This window comes from Polyodon spathula, chromosome 3 (genome assembly GCF_017654505.1).
Source record: "Polyodon spathula isolate WHYD16114869_AA chromosome 3, ASM1765450v1, whole genome shotgun sequence".
In the NCBI taxonomy this organism is placed as follows: Eukaryota; Metazoa; Chordata; class Actinopteri; order Acipenseriformes; family Polyodontidae; genus Polyodon; species Polyodon spathula.
The window spans coordinates 9,541,420-9,563,218 of record NC_054536.1 but is presented as its reverse complement, the minus strand read 5'-3'; the positions used below and the strand labels follow the sequence as shown (position 1 = coordinate 9,563,218).

Here is a 21,799-nt window from a genome sequence, read left to right as displayed (position 1 = left end):
AAGTGGAAGGTTTTTCCTTACAAAAAGCAACATTTCTGCTTTTTCACACAAAACCCTGTTCCTTTTCTCATCCACAGTATGTGAAGCAGCACTAAGTAAACGTTCCCTGTCAACACTGCTGCAAGGCGCAGAAAGAATCTTTCTTGCAGCTTCTACCAAAATTGGAAAACAGGATTCAATCTTTTTCCAGTATTGGAGTTTTTGTGGTTTTCTTGGAAGTGGTGGCCCACTAGGGTGAGACTGGGTCTGTTGCTCTGTTCTTCAAGTATTACTTACAGTAGGAGGCCCGTCATCTGGTTTCTTCTGTTTTTTGTTGGCAGGCTGTGTTGATGTCCCGACATTGCCATTTGTGTTTTATTGTCAACAGCATTCCCTTGGATTGTAGCCTGTTCTCATTATTTGTAAAGTACCTGGCCTTTTATCTTGAATCCAGCAGTGTTGCTATGCAATCGAGTGGTTCTGAATCAATTTCACTGAACTGCGTTTCCATGGCCCCCCAAAAGTGTTTTTCATAGTTTTTATTCTGCTGGCTAAATCCATAACTTTGCTGAGCAGTCTCTATAAAGCCACAATGCATGGGATGATGGCCAAAGTACAAGTTGATGACAAACTTACTTCACGTGTTAGTTCTTCAAAGGGTGCTAGGACTAGCTCTACCATTTCAATTAACCCTCACTGATGCAATGTAAGGGTTGCTGGAATTTCATAATCTCCAGCATAAGCTGCAAAAGCTGGTTTTTGCTCCAAAAGGCTTTGCAACATGTAGTAAGTACTGTTCCACCTTGTATTTACGTCCTGTTGTAACCTACTGGAAGACATTGCAAGCTCTGCCTGAATCCCTTGTTGACGAGAATAGGCCAGTGCAGAATGTTTAAAATGGCCAACAATTTTTCATCTGATAGCCAGTATGTCGGAAACACTACACTGTGATAACACACCTTCTTTCACAACGAGCTGCAGTGCATGTGCAACACAAGGCTGGAGTCTAGCATTGCCTTTGCAATGTTTCTTCCGTTATCTCTGATAATCACATGAATTTTGGTAGGTGGAATTTTCCACATTTGAAACATCTTGTCAAGTGCTATTGAAATGGCCTCTGCTGTGTGGGTGCTGTTAAACTCATGGGTCTGGAGTACTGCCTTCTGTAAATTGTAATCGTTGTCAATCCACTGGGCCGTTAAACTCCGCACTGACATTACTAAAACACCAGAGCTTCAAATATCAGTCTTGAAGCTTAGTGCTGATACATGATCGCTTTCAATGAGTGTCTGTATGCGATTAAAAACAGCATTGTAAAGTTCTGGTAGCGCAGTCTCCAACACAAACATTCTACTAGGTAGTGTGTAACGAGACTCCAGAAATTGAATGAATCGGCAAAATCCAGTATCTTGAACAACCGAAAATGGCTGATCACCCAGAGCTATAAATTCAATTAAATGTTTAGTTATTTCCTTTGCCCAGGGATTTTCACGATCAGATTGCTTTGAATGTTTTAGTGCTTGAATTAAAGTTAGCTGTGTTGTATCAGTTTTTTTTTCTCCTTGATTCTGCCTCGTTCTTTTCCTTCGTGGTCATTGAGAAATCTGCATGTTCAACGGGGTGACATACCTTGAGATAATGGATTAAATTTGTATTATTGTCCTTACAGCTATTGCCCCCACATGAGATTTTTGCTGCACACAGCATGCAATCTGCTAGCCTACTCTTGTCTTCACATAATTAAAACAATTTAAAAAAAGAATAAAAAACCCAAACACTGCTCTTCTGAGACATTCTGGTTGATCGCACCTTACACTCAGTCAGTACTGAAGGAAAATAGCTGTCTCAGTGTTTTTGTGTCATCAGTAAGCACGTCAAACCGAAATAATAAATACTGTGCTACGAAAAAAGCAAATTTATATCGGTGGATATTATCGGTAAATTATTTTACAAAAAATGCTGATAGCCGATTGTGGTTTTTTTACCCTTATATCGGTGTCATGCAGATAAGCTACTGATTATCAGTGCATCCCTAATAAAGACTTTCTAAGCATTCTTTATATAATGCATGAGTTTAGGCTTTGTTTATAGAGCCTGTTTTTCCCAGGCGAGTGCAGTGCCCAGTTGAAGGAGCTCAGGAGGGACAGTTGGTCGGTCTATATGTTATCCAAGAGGTTTGCAGTGGATTGAAGAATTTTATTATATTTTTATTTTTATTTTTTAATTTTGGCCAGGGCCAGGGCAATGACGTTGTGTGTTTTGCACAAAGCTGCTCAGTAATGTGCATTATACACAGGATGCAAAGTTGTACAGTAGAGAGGGGTGCTCTGCAGATTCGTGAAATCACAGTACTTACAGATTGCACAATGGAAAGCTCAACATTTGTTAGAATTAGATGCCAAGCAGTTCAACTCTGACCTCACCTCACAAATATGTCTGCAACACTTAAATCAAAAGCCTATTTGGATGAACTTTTAATGTAAACACAGGGAATACAAACACTCTTCTTAAACTTGTAAAATATCACTTAGCAAAGGAAAACATGTACTGTACATCCAAACCTCCAAATTATTACTCTCCCACCTTTGGAAATGTGCTTAATGCTGACAGACGGCATGAGTACTACAATTCGGGGAGCGCACCTCAATTGCAACCAGAACATGCCATGCTGTTTTGTCCAGGGCCTCTCATGTAAAGACTGCCAATTGTGCCCATTTGTGTAGTGGTCTTGTGTGCAGGATAATAACCATTGGAACCCAAGTTACCTACCAATTTTATTATGCAACCAGTAAGGGCACCTTGCATGAGTTTGCAAACCCGCCATCGGCAAGGCAACTACCACTGCTAATATCTCATAGCCATTCAAGCTGCTGTAATAGCGGTGTGAGAATATCCGCTGAAAGGGGAGACGCAGGAGGTTGCTGTTGTAATGCTACATTGGTTTTATTTACAGATGTTTTACCTGCAGTTGCAGGTGGCCATCACTAGGCAATGGCATCCTTAGTGTGTGGTTGCATCAGTGTAAACAACATGGCTATACCAACAATAATAACAAGGGTGTGGAAACAAAAATGACAACAATAAAGGCAAAACAAAAACCTTGAGAAAGTAACTAAGAAAATAAACATTCGCTACACGGTCGGCTCAACGTGGCTACCTCTAAAAGGGAGGTTCCACTACAGGAACCTTCATTGAAACACCTTCTGTGTACTGTTGCAGGATTACAGTCCCTTACGCCAGGGGTCTCCAATCCTGGTCCTGGAGGGCCGGTGTCCCTCCTGGTTTTAGTTCCAACTGTACCCTAAATTACTTAATTGGACCAATTAAGTGCTTATTAGAAGCTTAATTGGTCCAATTAAGTAATTTGGCGTACAGTTGTCTCTAAAACCAAGAGGGACACCTCTTAATTCTTATTCTAGAACAGTAATCCCAGTTACACACACAGTGGCCGTGTAGTTCTTCTCTTTATAAAGATCTTGGTTTCACACACAGTGATCTCTTATTGTGTTCTCAATTAGATTTAATGGCTGACCATCATTCTCTAGCTCCGTTTTATTGTGAGACTCACTGCCAAGACCCGCCCACCATCTGTTCAGGAATCCCAGTTGCCAATCCCAGCTGCCATTCCCTCTTATCACACCCCGTCTCTGCAGAGCTGGCTCCTTTTTTTATGCGTTTCAGATTATTTAAATTACAGTGAAAAATAAATGGAAAAATATCCACTACTTCATATTTTAGGTGTAGATGGTCGACATATTGAGGTCATGTGACTTTGGTTTCCAAATGATAGACCTAACTGAGACCCTTTTTGTCAAAACGTTATATATACACACACACAGTGCCAGTCAAAAGATTGAGTACACTTGCTGGAAACTAGGTTTTTTTCATAATTGACAATGTTTTATGTCGTATATGTTTCTGTAAATACTTGAAAATGAAAACAAATGTTACAATATACAAAACATAAGGAGTATCAAAGCAATGTTCAAGAAAATTGAAAATGGTCTCTAAATCTTAATAACAGCCTCACATACATGAGGCATTCGGTTAACAAGTTTCATCAGGAAATCACCCGACATGTTTACCCAGCTCTTCTGCAGTAATTCCCATAGATGTAGGGCAGTTATGGGTAGCTTTGCTTTGACTGTTCTGTGCAGTTCATCCCATACAAGTTCTATGGGATTGAGGTCTGGAGACTGGGCAGGCCAAGCCATTAGATTAAGTTGTCCTTCACTTTCCTTCTTTGCCAGATAGTTCTCGCACAACTTTGAGGTGTGTTTCGGGTAATTATCTCACTAAAGAATGAAGGACTGCCCAACTAGCTGTAACCCTGATGGAATGGCATGCCTCTGAAGTATGCTATGATAGCCATGCTGGTTGAGCTTGCCATGGACTTGGTAAAGATCACCAACTCTGTCACCAGCAAAGCAACCCCAGACCACGACACTGCCTCCTCCATGCTTGACAGTGGGAACTACACATGCAGAACTCATGCGCTCACCTTCTCTGCGTTTTACAAGTACTCGGCGGTTGGATCCAAATATTTCAAATTTTGACTCATCGGTCCATGAGACCGACTTCCACTCCTCAAACGTCCAGTTTCTGTGTTTTTTGGCCCAGGCAAGTCTCTTCCTGTTATTCTGCACTTGTAATAGTGGTTTCTTTGTAGCAATTCTTCCAGTTAGGCCAGCTTCACTCAATCTCCTCTGAACAGTTGATGTTGAAACATCTATACTTCTAGTAGCATTTAACTGAGCTTGTATTTCAGGGGCAGTTAATTGCCTGTTTCGCAGACTTGTGACTCGAATGAATTTGGTCTCTGATTCTGAGGTCACCCTTGGCCTGCCTGACCGGATCAGGTGATGGTGCGTATACTACTTCCCTGGCTTATGAAACCCTACCCGTTCAGACGGCTGACACCTGGTGAGAAAGCATTCAACACCACGCCTGGGCAAATACGGGTAGTGGGCACTTGAAAGGGAGGTGACGGATACTGATGAAACAGACTGAAGTGCAGCACATAATTAAGATGAAATACACCAATGCTAGCCATAAAACTGCCCACTTTCTACCGACTTGGAATCCACAGTAACAACTGACCTGTTCCCTTTCAATATTTAGAGCTGTGTCACAGAAGGACAAACAAACTCATTTACATTTCCACGTGAAATGCGGGTTTCCAGTTGAAAGGGGCCATGGTTTTCCTGTGTTTTTCATCATTTACACGAGTAAATTAAATTTACACTATCTCACTCTCTTGGTTTTTTTTCGGCCACAACCCTGATTCACACGAGTAATTCTCCCAAATGTGCATGCCCATCCCCACTTCACGTGTTAATAGCCCTGCACAGAAACTGTCCCAATTACACGGAAAGACTGCATGTGACAAGCAAGTACTGCCAGTCTCTGCACAAAGCAGCCCCCTGGTGAAGTTCTGGATGGAAACGGAAAATGATCAATTGCATTAGCTGCTAATCTGGATGTTTACTGACAGAAAGTGGGCGGAGGGTCAACGGGAAGCGGGAACTTGACCTCCTAATGTTCCAGACATGTCTGAGTAATAATCTTGATAACTGCCGTCTGTGAGCTACCACTGTTGAAAGGTTATTATTTTCATTAATCTATAATACTGTATGTGAGAACCAACTTGATTATAAAAAGTGTGATTCTATAGTGTACGTGAAGTATACAGAAGTATCATAAGACCTGCATATGTGAACGTATATAATATATACTGATTATTTTTGAAAATATTAATCTTAAAACTTCTGAAAGTGTAACTGCACACAGCAGATTTCTATACAAGTTGTCACTCTAGTCACAGGTAGGGAGTTTATTGCATGATAAATGTGTTATATTTATTTACAATGTAACAGGATTTATGAAGAAAAAAAAACCAATATATATTTGCAGTTGTATAACAGAATGCACAATTAGAAATGTAACTGAGTTTCATTGAAGTGATGTGCATGTGAGCAGTAACTGTTGCAAATTTGTTGATGGTACTGTACAATATGTCCATTGTAGCTTCCTGGTTATCTCTTAAGTCAATCAGTTTAAGCAGCCAAAACAGAACCAGCACTCAGCATGCTGTTTTAACACATTGTCTTTTTAAGCCCTGTTTTGTACAGTTGTTAAAGGATTAAGAATACTCTGTTCTGTTTTGATGTTTTCACTATGTGTTGCCATTCATCAAATATGACATTCATAGGCACTGTGTAGAATATAAAGATTCTAAAAGGGCATTCTGTGTGGAAATGGAACATGTATCAGATTTGGCACTCATGTAATTGATCAATTCACCACAGGAAATCCTTTGGATATCAGTATCGAAAAAAAAACAAAAACAAAAAAAACACCTGTTAATAGGAGTGAAAGTTTATATTGGTGGCAGCGTGGCTGAATGGTTACCAGTACTGTGGTGCAGAGGTCTTCAAATCCAGCATGTTGCAGGGTTATAATAGGTTTGTTAATGTAGTCTTATTGAAAGGTGAAGAACAATGGCCAAGAACATTTTGAAAATGCACTTCGATTCTGACCTGAACACCCCTTATTTGGTCTTAAGGCAGTTACACACAGAACACAGACCATAGAACACAAAAACCCCAAAACCTGACGAAAGTGCACACGCACCTTCCCTTTTATATTGCAGCTGTCACGCGGCCTTACACGTGTTGGCTATCACGTGGCCTTGCACATGTTAGCTATCACGCGGCCTTGCACATGTTAGCTATCACGCGGCCTTGCACGTGCCTTACAGGTGTTGATCTACATTGTAACTGTTTTGTGTGTGGAACCTCCCCTTTTAAATTCTAGACGGCGATCCACTTTTTCCTCTGTCTACTTATTCCCCAGGATAAGCCTCAGAGAGGCCAACAATCACTTTGAAGGAGCTGCAGAGTTCAGTGGCTGGGAGTGGAGTAATGGTGCACCAGTCAACCATATCAAGAGCTCTGCATAACACTGGCCTGTATGGGAGGGTGGCAAGAAAGAAGCCGTTACTCAAAAAGTACCAACTGAAAGCACGTCTGGAGTTTGCCAGAAAGCATCAGAGTGACCCAGCTGTGATGTGGGAAAAGGTTTTGTTGTCAGATGAGACCAAGGTAGAGCTTTTTGGCCAAAACTCAAAGCGCTATGTGTGGCGCAAACCTAACACTGCCCATGCCTCAAGACACACCATCCCTACAATGAAGTGTGGTGGTGGCAGCATCATGCTGTGGGGATGCTTCTCATCAGCAGGGACTGGGCATCTTGTTACAATTGAAGGAAGAATGGATGGAGGAAAATACTGCAAGAGAATCTGCTTCAGTCCACTGAAAAACTGAAGCTTGGGAGGAAATTCACCTTTCAGCAGGATAATGATCCCATGCATAAGGCCAAAGCAACATTGGAGTGGCTCAAGAACAAAAAGGTGAATGTCCTACAGTGGCCCAGTCAAAGTCCTGATCTCAATCCCATTGAGAATCTGTGGCACTATTTGAAAATTGTGGTCTACAAGCGTCGTCCAACCAACCTGAACAACCTGGAGCAAATCTGCCAAGAAGAATGGGCCAAAATTACTCCGACACTGTGTGCAAAGCTGGTACATACTTACCCCAAAAGACTTAAAGCTGTTATGGCAGCGAAAGGTGGCTCTACCAAATATTAATGTGTGGGGGTTGAATACTTATGCAAGCAAGATATTTCAGTTTGTTATTTTTCTTATAAATATTTCCCAACATAAAACCAATGTCACCTTACAATAATTGATTTTGAGTTTCAGTGTTTTAAAATAAAATATCGAACAGAACGAAATTTCAATGTACCATTTGTAATTCAGTAATATGAGAGAATTTGTCAGGGGTCTGAATACATTTGCAAGGCACTGTATATGAAGTCTGTGTGTGTTTCTTCATATGATTGTATGAAAGTATGTATAGGAAGCCAGTAGTTTTATGCGTTTCTCAAATAATCTCTCTATATATCTCTTAAAACACCATCTTTCACTAAAAACATATATGTTTTCTTTATATATTGGTTTAGATTCCCACACGTAGACTTGATTAAAACATCAAAAAGTATTATCTATATCAATAAGTGTTTGTACCCACTAGCCCATAACATTTATAAAAAAAAAATACAAAACAACCAAGCATTTTACCATGAAAATTATAATGTTTATATATTATTTCACGGCTAACTTATTTCCCGTGACACCAGTACTGGATGTAAAACAGGATTTTGATTTTATTCTGGCTGAACAGTGAAGCGATTACCAGATGATGCACTGTGAATTTAGAATGAATAAAAGATGTTAAGGCTCAACATTTTGGTACAGAGTACAACACAATATCATAGAGAGGAAGCTTAAATAAAGAACGCTACCCAGACTTGTACCCCGGTTTTCTTACTAGAACCCGGACTGCATCCCGGACCTGGACTCTAAAACATTTCATAGTGTTTCCCCTTTCCTATCCTCTTACCTGACTGCCAATACAACATTGACTGCATATTCTCTTTCTTCAGCCTTGGTGTTAATGAGGAAACACCTACCAAAACTGGCAGAGTTATTCCTAATGTTAACCTCTAATGTTTACTTTTTTGGTTTTCAACATCATAAACCTTTTCCTCTTCTCCAAACTAAAGGCCAATAATAAGCTGAACCTAAAACAATAGGCTCTGGCAAATGTTAATGGAAGTGTACAGATGGAGGCTCTTGAGTTTCATATCCAGCCAGCCTGTGTATAGCTAAACTGTACTTGTCCAGATTTGTAACAAAGCAAAGTGAAAAGTAACCACATTTTAAATAGTAAAAACCCCACTATTTTAATCTAGTGTCTAGTTCAGTTATAGAATGGCTGACAGTAAACACATTGAATAATGACTATTAAACAAGGAAAGACACCAGGGACAATTGAAACATTGGCTCTAGCAGGGTTTAAATAGCACCACATGGAGTGAAATTCTTATGTCGCCTTGGAATGTTTATTTATTTATTTTTTTTAATTAACATTTTAGCAGAGTTTTAAGGTAACCAGCCAATGTGTTTATGAAATGTACTGTATAGTCATTTTTTGCCAAAATCTACAACTTTTTTTCCCCCCCCCGATTATGCCACATTTTACACAAATCTCTATCTGTAGTAAAGACCCTGGATTTGTAATTATATTTGACACAGGGAGGACGGTGTGCCTTGGTGCTGTGCGTACTTTTCACAAGCCAGCTAGCTGCCTGCACCTGACAGGGCTGTTTTCAGGACACCTGCATGCTTGAGCAGGGGCCTCCATCTGTTCAGTTCCATTACCATTTGATAAATACAGCTTGACAAAAATAAAAATGTGATCAGGACAGGGTCTGTTGTGTGTTTCTAACATGTAATGGTGAATTCTAAGAAAATAGAACTGTAATCACATTTAGTTTTTTTTTTTTGGTTTTTTTTTTTTTGGTTTTCTTTTTTACTACTGTAACCACATGGGAATTGTCTATGTAAGCAATTTCAGTGAGCCTAAATAAATAAAACACTAGGAAAGTTATTTTAAGACTAATAAACTAACTATAAAAGACTTCAAGATTTGGTAAATGTAAACACATGAATCTACCCCCCCCCCCCCCCCCCCCCCCCTCCAGAAACTGAATGAGAATGCTGCAGTATAGTCTGTGCCAGCAGGGTTCAGTTGAAATGGTACAAAAGGTTGTTAAGTCATTCCTCTTTTGGTCCATCTGAATATCCTAATCAATGATGAAAAAGGTAGCAACAACTACTGGACTGTCACAGTTAAATATTTCTTCTTTAAAAGTCTGGTGGCCCTGAAGTGCAAAAAAGCTGTAATGTGGTATGGGGTAAGGAAATGGGTACTCATTTAAGTTAACTAATTTAATACCGTACTTGAAAATGTCCTGTGAACTAAGGAGGGCATCTTGTGTACTCTTAATTTGCCAAAGTGTATAACCAATGAAAAACATGGCTGTGTTTAAAATATACCAAATACCTGTGGTTAAGGAAGAGAGTGATATAACATAGGTACTTTATAGTTGTCTGTGCCATGCAGGTAGTAAAAATAGATTTGGAACTTCACTACCATTCTAGAAGGTTCAAACAAATGACCAATTTTACAAGAGCATGTTTTGATCTAAAGCCTTCCACATTCAAAATCACCACAAATGACTGTCAGGGACAAAAAATATAAATTAAAACTAAATGCACATAAAAGCACATGCTGTACTGCGCACAATGTTGTATGAAAATGTAACATCCTGTAAGTTATCTGAGGATTGAGAAGATTAATAGGGAATTGCACATATAGGTGGTAAAATCTGCCACCATGTGGTACAAATGTGATAAAGACTCTTTGTTCATTATTTACAATAATGCTAGAAAATCTGACTTTTTTCTTTTTTTCCCCCGCATGAACCTGCTACTTCTCCAAATATGCTGTTCTGTCCACACAATTAAGTTTCTTTCTGACTTAATAATTAACTGGCCAAGGGACTAAGAATGACTAGGTCAAGAAGTTGCTTTTTTTTGTGTCGCTGATTCCAAAGATATGCTGATCCAGACTGATTATACTATTTATATATGCATGTCTTAGTTTTTTTAGAATACCTTTGGGCTGCAGAACTTTAGAGAATTAAAATCTCAATTGAAGATACAAATCATGTGAGTGAATATCACACATTCCAACAGTAACAGATGGACTGACTGTTAATCTTTTTTTTTTTTTTTTTTTTTTTTTTTTTTTAACACATTCTCATCACTGATTAATGTTGATTCACCCAGTTCCTCTTTGAGACTCTTTGGCTGCTTATACCCGGTGAACAGACTGTAAAGAAAGCCAAAACAAACTCGGATTGAAATGTGTTACAGTACTGCATCCCTTTGCCTGCTGAAAAAGGTTTGTGTCAGAATACAGTCATTGTGTTGGGTGATGTTAAAGTGCTACTGTTAATGTATTGCCTCATATTTCTGCAATGTTTTTCAAAATAATTATCATTGTTTTATACTTGTATTCACATAAAGCAGCCATTTGATTAACATCATCTGATTGCAACTTCAGGGCTACAGTTTAGAGATCTAAGACAGGTGGTAGATTAATTTCCTAGTGCTAATAGAATTTTCCCAGAGATTAAATTGTAATTATGGTGCTGTAGATGAAAAATAATAGGAATACGCTGTTGTACACAAGGGCGTATACAGCAGTATGACTCATAGCTGTCATAGCTATTGTACTTTGACAATGAAACTATAATTTTAACCTTTCCAAACTTCAAATAAATGTGATCCAGGTGAATCTGTTGTTGCTTAAGTTAATGCCATTGATTTTCTTAAATAGCGTCAGCACCATTGTCATTGCTCCCCAGTATAATTTAATGCTACCCTAGCTGGCATACCTCGGTGTCGAAGCTAAAAGCTTACCTGGAATGCAGCTGAATTATGCAGGATGATTTCTGCTTCTGCTGTTGCAAAGAATTTCTTAAGATAGCGATGTGACGTTTGCAGCCACATTAGCATTTATGCAATGGCTTTGTGCATCATTTATCAAAGAATGTCACCTTGGAGCTTGTTAATCAGATTGTATGGTACAAGATAGATGTGAGCCATTATAAGATGAAACCCCCCCAAATTGTGTACTCAAGAACATTTGTTCTTTGATAGTCCGGATGATGGACACTGCTTTTAAGTGAGGACAGTAGATAAGAGTTGGCCAACCACCTGGATTTATTAAGGAATAAAAAAAAAAAAAAAAAAAATCTCTGGGAATCTTGAATAAATCAATCAATTAACCAATCTTCCTATATATATATATATATATATATATATATATATATATATATATATATATATATATATATATATATATATATATATACACACACACACAGACACACACTACTTTCATGTCTTGCTAAATGTTTTTATTCAGCACTAGAAAACCTTATTTTAAAATACAGTACTATGCTGTGAATTAGTATTATTATCATTAATTTACTTTTTTCACATTTGTATTTTGCTTCATTATTTCAAATTCAGGTGAGAAGAGGAGAGTTGTCATATAAAGTATATATACACATTGCCTACGTGTTAATACTATCAATGTGAATTAGGGCATTCTGAATTAAGAACAGAGACATGTGCCAATAAGTCTCTGGTCCCACTGCATGGAATAGCCTGTAGGTGTGTTTCGGGGCCAGTAGGAGTCCTTTTTCTTTTACAGCTGCTGCTGCTGTATTAGCTGTCATGTGTATTGTAGCGTTTATGTTTACAGCAGCACTAGGCATTTTAGTTTTAATCACAAGTCACCAATCACATTATTGTAAGTCCAGAGGGTGGTGTTTGTGTTTTTGAAAAAGCCAGCCAGCCATTATTTTTGTCTCACAAAGAAGTACTAGTACAGTATATGTGAGAGATTTTCTGGGAGACAGCTACAAATTGATTGAACCATTTGATAAACGGTAGTGCCCTTTTAAATGTCACTATAATAATTCATACCATATATCACTCATGGCCGCATTGTTTTCTTAGTGTGACGTTTTGAGAGCTGATTGTAGCTCAGATATGGGGCCTGCTTTTCTCAAGGTTTAATTGTGATTTAGTATCAGTTATTAAGGGCTAATGGGCATGTATTTATAATCCATCAGCACTCTGTTGTCTCTGGTGCATGGCATGCAGTATCAAGTAAACCCCTGTTAGAGGGGTGTTTCACATATGATGCAAGAGGACCAATGTACTTTATTCTTTATACGTTACACAGGTTGCTGGTGATCTATCTGTTTACAGTATCATCATTTAGCAAGTGCAGTTATCTAATACTGATGTGCAGTAGCACATCTCCCACGGTTTCAGACATCCAGATTAATAAACCTGAGTAAAACCATACGTATGGCAGGACTAATACTTTCTGATCATACAGCTAGCAAATACATCGACCCTACCTGATTATCTGCCTCCAGCTAGGGGGGATTTTTAAGTTCTGTTTGTGATCGCTTATTTAAAATGCTAAATGGCAAAGCAAGCCTTGATTGCAGAAGCATATGTTGAGACATCAAGCTGACTTTATTTTTGTAAAGGACACACAAAAGTATATTTGCTTTGGCAATTTTTTTTTTTTTTTAGTTTAATAAAGTTTTGCATCACCCTATAGCATTAACTCGTTTTGCATCATTAAGCCGAGTGAAACCTGCTGAATAATGTGTTACATACCACTTTGTAGTTTTCCTTAACACATAACAAAAAACTGACAACAATTCTGACATTTCTAAATTTAACAGTGTACTACTATTATGGCTTCCGATAGACTTTTGCGATATTATTTTGTAGTTTCTTTGATTACATGATGTTAAATGATAAAAACAATGTTCATACAGTTTTTTTATTTTATTATTCTGTCTTCATCCTAAAATTGTAGGTGATGCAAAGCTTTTGGCTATAGCTGTATACTTTAATATATGTACTGTACTACTTGTAGCACATATTTGGAAAAGATTATATTTAACATTAATACCTCAAAATCCTAGGCAACACCCCACTATGTTGGTAATATACAAACAGTAGTTAATATTTATAATATACAGGATGAAGCCAGGATGATTAATATTTAAATATAAATATAGGGTTTTAGTCCTTAACAAATTTCATATTTCTTATAAAATTATCATTACAATTCACCATTCCATTATTCCATGTTTTCAATCATCTCAAATCGATCATAAGTGTTTACTTTAGTACTCATAACAAACAAAAAGCAACTCAACTCATACAAATTATTAATTTTATTAAGGCTAACAAAAGCGAGAAGAATATAGAAGTTAGAAATCATGGTACCAGAATTATAAGTATCGACAAGCTGGAATAAAACATTAAGAAAAAACATTTTTATAAGCTCCCGTATGATTATGTAGTAATGGTGTGAAGCAACGTCTGTTGTGCTGGTTGGAATGAAGACTGTGTTCAGTTCGGAAGCCGTTTCAATTGCATTTAGTATTGAGTTGCAATATTAGTTATTTCAAACTTGTAGACAAACTCAGGCAAATTTGAAATGGTTCAGACGGTCATAGTTGTTGTTTTTAAATATACGCAGTATAGCTATAGAAACTGTAGTAAGATCCAAAACGGAAAATTTCCTATGTGGTAACAATATACTGGGAGACAGTCAGCATGGTTTTAGGAAAGGGAGATGGTGTCTGTCTAACTTGATTTTTTTGAGGATGCAACATTGATAATGGATAATTGCAAAGCATACAACATCGTTTATTTTGATTTCCAGAAAGCTTTTGACAAAGTCCTGCATAAACTATTAATTCTCAAACTGAATGCAATAGGGATTCAAGGAAATGCATGCACATGGATTAGGGAGTGGTTAACATGTAGAAAACAAAGTACTGTTAGAGGAGAAACCTCAAAATGGAGCGGGGTAACTAGTGGAGTACCACAGGGATCAGTATAGGTCCGATGCTCTTCCTAATCTACATTAATGACTTTAGATTCTGGTATAGTAAGCAGAATTGTTAAATTTGCAGACGACACAAAGATAGGAGTGGCAAACACTGTTGCAGCAGCAAAGGTCATTCAGAACTGGACAGACACATTACATTTAATAGAGAAAAGTGTAAGGTACTGCATGCAGCCAATACAAATGTGCATTATAAATACCATATGGGAGATACTGAAATTGAAAAAGGAATCTATGAAAGCAATATCATTTTTGTACCGTTCTGGTACAAAAGGGATATTGCTGCTCTAGAAAAATTTCAAAGAAGGGCGACCAGAATTATTCCGGGTTTAAAAGGCATGTCATATGCAGAAAGGTTAAAATAACTGAATGTGTTCGTTCTTGAATAAAGAAGACGACACTGCGATCTGATTCAAGATTTCAAAATTCTAAAAGGCATCAACAATGTCAACCCAAGGGACTTTTTCAAACTGAAAAAAGAAACAGAAACCAGGGGTCACAAATGGAGATTAGATAAAGGGGCATTCAGAACAGAAAATAGGAGGCACTTTTTTTACACAGAGAATTGTGGTAGTCTGGAACCAACTCCCCAGTAATGTTTTTGAACCTTCAAGAAGCTGCTTGATAAGATTCTGTGATCAATAAGCTACTAACAACCAAACTAGCAAGTTGGGCCAAATGTCCTCCTCTTGTTTGTAAACTTTCTTATGTTCTAATATCATCACTTCAGTTAAAGTAGGATCTTGTTTCAATTGTTCATCAAAATAGCATTGTCTGTCTTTATTCTGATCAGAGTGTTACACTGTATTAAACATTTTTACTTTTGGTTTGCATGTAGATATTTCTTATCTAAACAAATAGTATTTTACTTAAATCTTAGTCTTTGAAACATAATACTTTTTCTGGAGATGCGGTCATTGTTGAAAACAAAGTTGCCATTGTTTTTGTTTTTTTTGTAACTCAGTTGCAAGATGTAGCAGCGAGAAGTCGTCTTTGGGACGAAGATATGTACGACACTTGAATGGGTCCCCATTACAAGCGAAGGTTCCATGGTTACTTCATGGTGGGATGAATCCAAGATGGAGAATTAATTCATTCTCGTTTCGCTTTAAATGTAGCGCCCCAAAGAGGAGTTTACTTCGGTGATCCAATCTCTTCCGGGTAAAACAGGAAGCTAATCTCTGTTACGACCCTGTTACCAATATCTAATCCTTTTGAAGTAAATCAATCAAGAATGTTTTGGGGGAAGGAAGGTTGAGGGAAGACAAACTTATTTAACATCACAGCATTTCAAGTCTCATAGATTAAGAATGGAAATGTCATTTTACCAAGTATATTCAATTATAAATACAAATTTATCCCACGTACTGGGGCAGTCAAAACACAATTATGAAAAGGCATCCACACCAGAAGTGGTGTAGTAATTCTGTAAGAGATAAACAAATAGAAGTGTTAAACTGGTAAAAGTGGTTCACTGATCATTGTTTATGCAAGTTCAAACGTTTCTTGCTAACTTGTACTTGTTCGATTCATGAGATTCAGTTCATTGTTAATTCAGTAGTGGGATTTGTTTTTTTTCTCATGTTTCAAACAGTTAATGTATGCTTCTCACATTGTGGGACTGTTGTCATGAGTTTCTCGAAGTTTGACTTTGAAATCCCACTTACACAGACAAAATTGCCGGTAGTAAGTGAAGATTGTAGTGGGGACTACATTTTAGATCATGAAAGTGGAATTAGAAAAATAAAAAAAAATCAGAAAACAAAGGAATGTGAACCAGCAACGGAAAGTAATGTTATTGATCGTTTTGCCGAACCTAAAACAGATGAAGACCTAAATATCATTGCCAGCAATTTATTTTCGAGAAGTACTCGGGGAAAAATGTAAGTGGGCAGTAAGCTTGTTTGAACAATGGCTAAATAAAAGAAATACAAAAGCTGAGTTTACATGTAACGCCTGTGTAATTGATAGAGATTTACAAAGTGATGATGAAATTGCAGTTGTTCCTGAACCTGTCCAGTAGAAATGTGAAATAAAAAGGGGTGGGGTTATGTGGAAGTGAATTTCCAATTATGAAAACTTTTTAAATGTATAATTGTATTACTTTTCTTAAACAAAGTGAAATGTTAAACTGAAATTGCAAACCCTTTCTAAGTGTTGCGTTAGTGTTGTAATTCTAAAATTAACTAATTTAAATGCTTGTTGTGTAATAAAATGGTATTTGCTTTTCTGTTGAGTTGCTTTGACTGTGGTTTCATTGACAGACTCACAGTTTTCTGTGGATTTCTAGCATACACTGTTGATTCTTTAATCAACAGTATATCTGCCCTGCACTCGCCTTCTCTTCAAAGCCACACAGCCACTTTTAGTTTGAAGATTTGCACAATGAATCAATGAAAATATCAAAGGGTAGCATCACAGGCATGTTTTAAAGGCTAATAATGGCTGAATTTGAATTTGAAAACATTAACCTGGAGCTGGAGATTGCAGTGAGGTTCATATGGTTAATTATTATGGATATTCAGAGCCTATTTAAATATGTATTTCTTCACATAAGTACATTTCTACAGGACTTTTCATTACATGCTTTCTTTATGATTGAAATCATTGTGTTCGTTTTCTACTTGTGTATCTAGCAATACATTACAGTGCTTGGCATGACTGCAGTTAACACTGTTCCAACAGATGTTTAGGTTGAAAACTGGAGATTGAACAGGGCAAGGGAAGTGTGCTTCATTCTGGGGAAGGGACAATGTTAGATGCCCACTCTGACAGTCATAACATTATCAAAAGCTATACTACAATCGGTATATCTCCACACAGATTAAATGTTGTGTTCCAGATGCAGTAAATAGGGTTGGATCAAGATGAATGATCAAGTTGCTGTATGTAAAATAAATAAAGCGCAGTACTGGAAATATAACAGGATTGTAAACAGCACAGCACTGGGACAGTATGTTTGGATATAGTCTATATGTGATAAAACATTTTGCATTGTTGCTAAAAAAAAAATCTGGTGAGGTTTGTTTGTACAGTAGTTTGTGATGTTTATAATACATTTAAAGTAGTACAGGGGGTGTCATTTTTAAATAAACGCTTCATTTAAAACATAAAACGTTGTTGAATACTGGTGTGTGTGTGTATATATATGTGTGTGTATATATATAGATAGATAGATAGATAGATAGATAGATAGATAGATAGATAGATAGATAGATAGATAGATGGATGGATAGATATATATAAAAAATACTGAGGATTTCTTGTTACTGATCAGTGACAGATGTTTGTCTTATTTCAGATCATTTGTCTTACCTGTTTTGTTTTTCTCCCCAGCTCTATGCACTTTTTCATCTTGGTTATCCTCCTAACGTATTTTGTTTGAGTGCCCATGCAGGTTTTAGATTATTGTTTTTTATCACAGTGCGACGTCATTGCGAGAGGTCCAGGTCACAGCATGCCGTAAAACACAGCAGTCAGAACACGCAAAAAGTTGTAACGGGACAGGCAAGCACACATTTCCTGTATTGTATTTGCGATTGCAATAGGGTATGTCGTACACTTCTAGTATAATTGATCTTAGAAAGGCAACAGGAGACTTTGCATGTTTAAAGCTGTTAATATAGTATGCAAGATGTGCGAGCATGCAGACGTCTACTACGTGTGATGGGCAGTCACAAGAAATCGCCAGCAAAATCGATACATAAAATGGTAGGGGTTTGTCTCGAGTGTTACATTTACAAACAACATATTATTTCTCTGGGGCATAAAATAAAAAGTTTAGTAAATGATTAAACCTTTTTGCTGCTTCCAATTCAAAATGTGGATGCAACCTTGGAGAAGTGACCACTCGTAGAATATCTTGCAGAGAAGTGACCACTCGTAGAATATCTTGCAGAGAAGTGACCACTCGTAGAATATCTTGGAGAAGTGACCACTCACAGAATATCTTGGAGAAGTGACCACTCGCAGAATATTTTGCGGAGAAGTGAATACTCACAGAATATCTTACGGTGTAAACTTCAGAAGTAAAGAACTAGAATTTCAATAACACCAGATTATTTCGCCTGATTCTTTAACCTCCCCCAAAATAAGATTGTTATTTGAAATTCCACCAAAAAATGACTCGGCATGACCTTTTTTACTTTCACGATATTCATGATAAGAAAATAATCCTGTAATTTGAATTCTGTTTGTCCATCAGCTTTGCCTTGCAGCTGAATCAGCTTGTCTCATACCGGAGTGACTGCACCACTATTCAATCTGCACTGCATATTTAATAAGCTGGGATAGTCAAGGAGTCAGTACCCTCTGAATTGCTGCTTTCTGCGTCCTCAGTCTCCTTGGAATCTCAAACAGAGATTTTAAGAACTGAGGACATTGCCTTAGAATTGGGAGGGCAGAAAAAAACAAAGCAATGCTCGCTAATTGTCCTGCAGGATATAGTTAAACAGTATGACCTGGCCTAATGTGTTTTACCAATAGTCCAAATACTACATTAAATTATATAAACCTTATGGGTATAATTTTCTGTGCCTGGTTAGTTTGGATAATTGGGATAATTAATAGCTGTATTTGGATAATGCAGTAATTTGCTGTACTAGGCTGGCTCAGGGTATACATTTAGTTGCAGGAACACCTGATACAACAAATGAACAAACCTGTCTAAATAATACTAGAACCATACACCGAACAATTGAAAAACAAATGGCAGCATAGCAGTGAAATACCAGTATAGCAGAGTTTATGTAATACGCTATTTTTTTCAAGCTATAAAATTAATGATATTTAATCTTTAAAGGGAACTCTCATCAGCTTGTTTTCATCCTGTACTTGAATTCTAGTTCCCTAGTTAAATGTTCACAGTGAAAACTTGATTGCATAAAAGGCTGATTCGCAGTGCTTTCCTATGATTTTACCTTGTAGCCATGCTTACATTGAATTTTTCAGTGCAGCCTTCTGCTTATTCTGCCACTGATATGTATATGCCAGTGGAAAGGGTTAAATGTCTACACAAGGCATTAGTAGACAGCTTGTTAATATTGATTTATCAGTTAATTTTTCAAACTGCTGCAGGTGATCAAATTGTTGCATATCCTTACAATTGAAGTCATTAAACACCTGTGCCAAGCAACACATTTAATCCGATGCTTGATACTTGTTCTGATGTGCAGTGCAATGAACCACAAGCAATGCATGGCTGCAGTTTCCAGCAAGCAAAGAGATTCAGGTAGTAAGGACACTCAGAGCATTTCTGCCTTCATTTGATGTGAGACACGTACCAAGACAAAGCAGCTGACACTTTTGAGGGTGGCTCTGCAGTCACAGGAATCCAGAGTGAATTAAAAACTGGGCTCAGTAATTTTAGAGGCTGGAACGGGGGAAGGGTAAATGATAGATCAGGTCAGTATAGTACAGAGATAACATTGAATCAAGGAGGCTGCTAATTTCTGCATGGTGAAGAGATCTGTAAAAACAGCGGCAGGAGACTTTCAGCAGAACATGTTACAGCACAGCAGTCAGATCTGACATTTACTTTGTATCAACCCTGGGGACTTCAAAAAATAAACGGCACAAAGATAAGGACCAGGTCTGTTCTGGCTTGATTACAGAGGTTCACTAACACAATTAAAGATTACTACTACGACTACTGCTGCTTATGTAAAGGTGCATTCGTCCCAGGCGCAGAAGATTAATTAACTCCAAGAAGGGTTCATCTGTCTTCAGGGCAATCTGAAATCAGTTACCAACCCAGAGGTTTAGGGGGCACCGCAGCCATTTTTTTTTTTTTTTTTTGCACACCTTTTGACTGAAAGCTGGAGGGAGACATGGACAGTAGAAACAGATCTGAGCTCTGTGAAGCTACCTGCTGATAGCACTCTGTTGCCCTCTTGATGCTGTGCTGTGGACTGGGGCATCGGCGGAGAGTACGGGTTTCCTATGTAAGTCCTTTGTCATTTATTACACAGTAGCATTGCTGTGGCTCTTTACTTGTCCTTCATCAATTTTGATGGAGCCGGAAGTATTTCTCTGATTACACAAAAGCTTGGTAGGTATACGACTCTAAACCTGCAACTCTAACAATATTACACACACACACATATATATATATAAAATCTGGAAGAGTCTACTGTACGCAGACAGGGATGTTTGAAAAGAAGACATGTAAGATACAATCAGGCTTGTACTCCCCTGACTGCATACCTGTAGCTGCAATGTCAGTGTTAACAGTCCAGACATTTAATTATCAGGGGGAGGTCGGCTCAATCACCAGAATATAGAAATATATCACAATCCTTTAATGTATTTAGAAGAATAGGATCTTAAGCTGATAGCTATTTTATAAGACTGGATAGCTCCCAAAAAAAGGATGCATCAATGAGTTTTGCATACATACCACCTGTATCCTTTCTTCTGCCGCCTCAGACTGTGCAGAGAATTCAGTGAAACAATGACTTTCTGGGTTTCTGCAGCACTGCCATGCAGTTTGTGTGATATGCTGTCAAACTGAAAAAGAAATATATGTTTTTTTTTTTTTTGTTTGTTTGTTTGTTTTTTCTGAAGTGCACCACTAAAAGCTAATTTGGAACATTGCGTATTTCTTTTGAAAAGCCTAATCATATTTAAGGATGCAGGACAAGCAAAGACAATCACTAAAGCCATACATCAAAAGACATGTGTTAATATAAAATGAATAGTCAGGTTGTGCTTGAAGTGTGGAAGTCTTCTGAATTCGAACAGGATGTCTGCAGCACATGAACTTTACTGACTGTGCAGGCAGGGGAGGACAATTGTGCCGAACCAAAAGTATACTGCCAAAGGTACTGCACACACTTTTTAAATACTAACATACATATAAAGGCTCAATATTAAGTATGTATGTATTGCCTAAATACAGTGTACTGGTAAAAAGAGTTTAATACTTTGTAGACCTTGTCTACATGGTCATACAAATTAAAAGCCAATATATTAATGCCGGATTATTTAATCTCCAATGTAGTTTCTATGCTGAAGATGGTAGATATCTTAAACATTTTATATACAGTGGTTCACATAGAAAAGGACCCTGGTACTCTGTTGTTTTACTTATGATTGTGTATGTTCAAAATGAAGGAGTTGCAGTATTTAAAGCTTGTATTTGGATACTGTAAATGCATTAAAAACTGCTCTACTGTAGATTGTTTGTAAATAATGCTCTAGAAGCCTTGTAAGTGAATAAGTAGTACAGTATTTCTGAAGACCCTACTGTAACAGCAGTGTCACTGGGGAGCATTGCTTTGTCAGGCTTCAGGGTTCATTGGGTAGAATGTTTTTGTATGAGCTGTGGCTCCTCTGAAATGTGCTACCCCCCTGCCCCAGGGGTCACTTGTATATGACATTTTCATGATTATCAA

The 21,799-nt window shown here is 37.7% G+C and overlaps 1 protein-coding gene across 7 annotated transcripts in view; it reads left to right on the top strand.

Annotated features, from left to right (window-relative positions):
- LOC121312688 (voltage-dependent L-type calcium channel subunit beta-2-like) overlaps nt 1-21,799 on the top strand; it is a 116,878-nt gene that overhangs the window by 15,036 nt on the left and 80,043 nt on the right. The window contains exon 1 of one of the 7 annotated variants that reach the window (XM_041244371.1): nt 20,268-20,347. The exons of the other annotated variants lie outside the window; for them this stretch is intronic. Within the exon in view, the coding sequence (XP_041100305.1) occupies nt 20,300-20,347 (48 nt within the window). The 5' untranslated portion in view covers nt 20,268-20,299. Of the gene's footprint in view, nt 1-20,267; nt 20,348-21,799 lie in introns of those variants that run through there. 7 annotated transcript variants of the gene reach the window in all.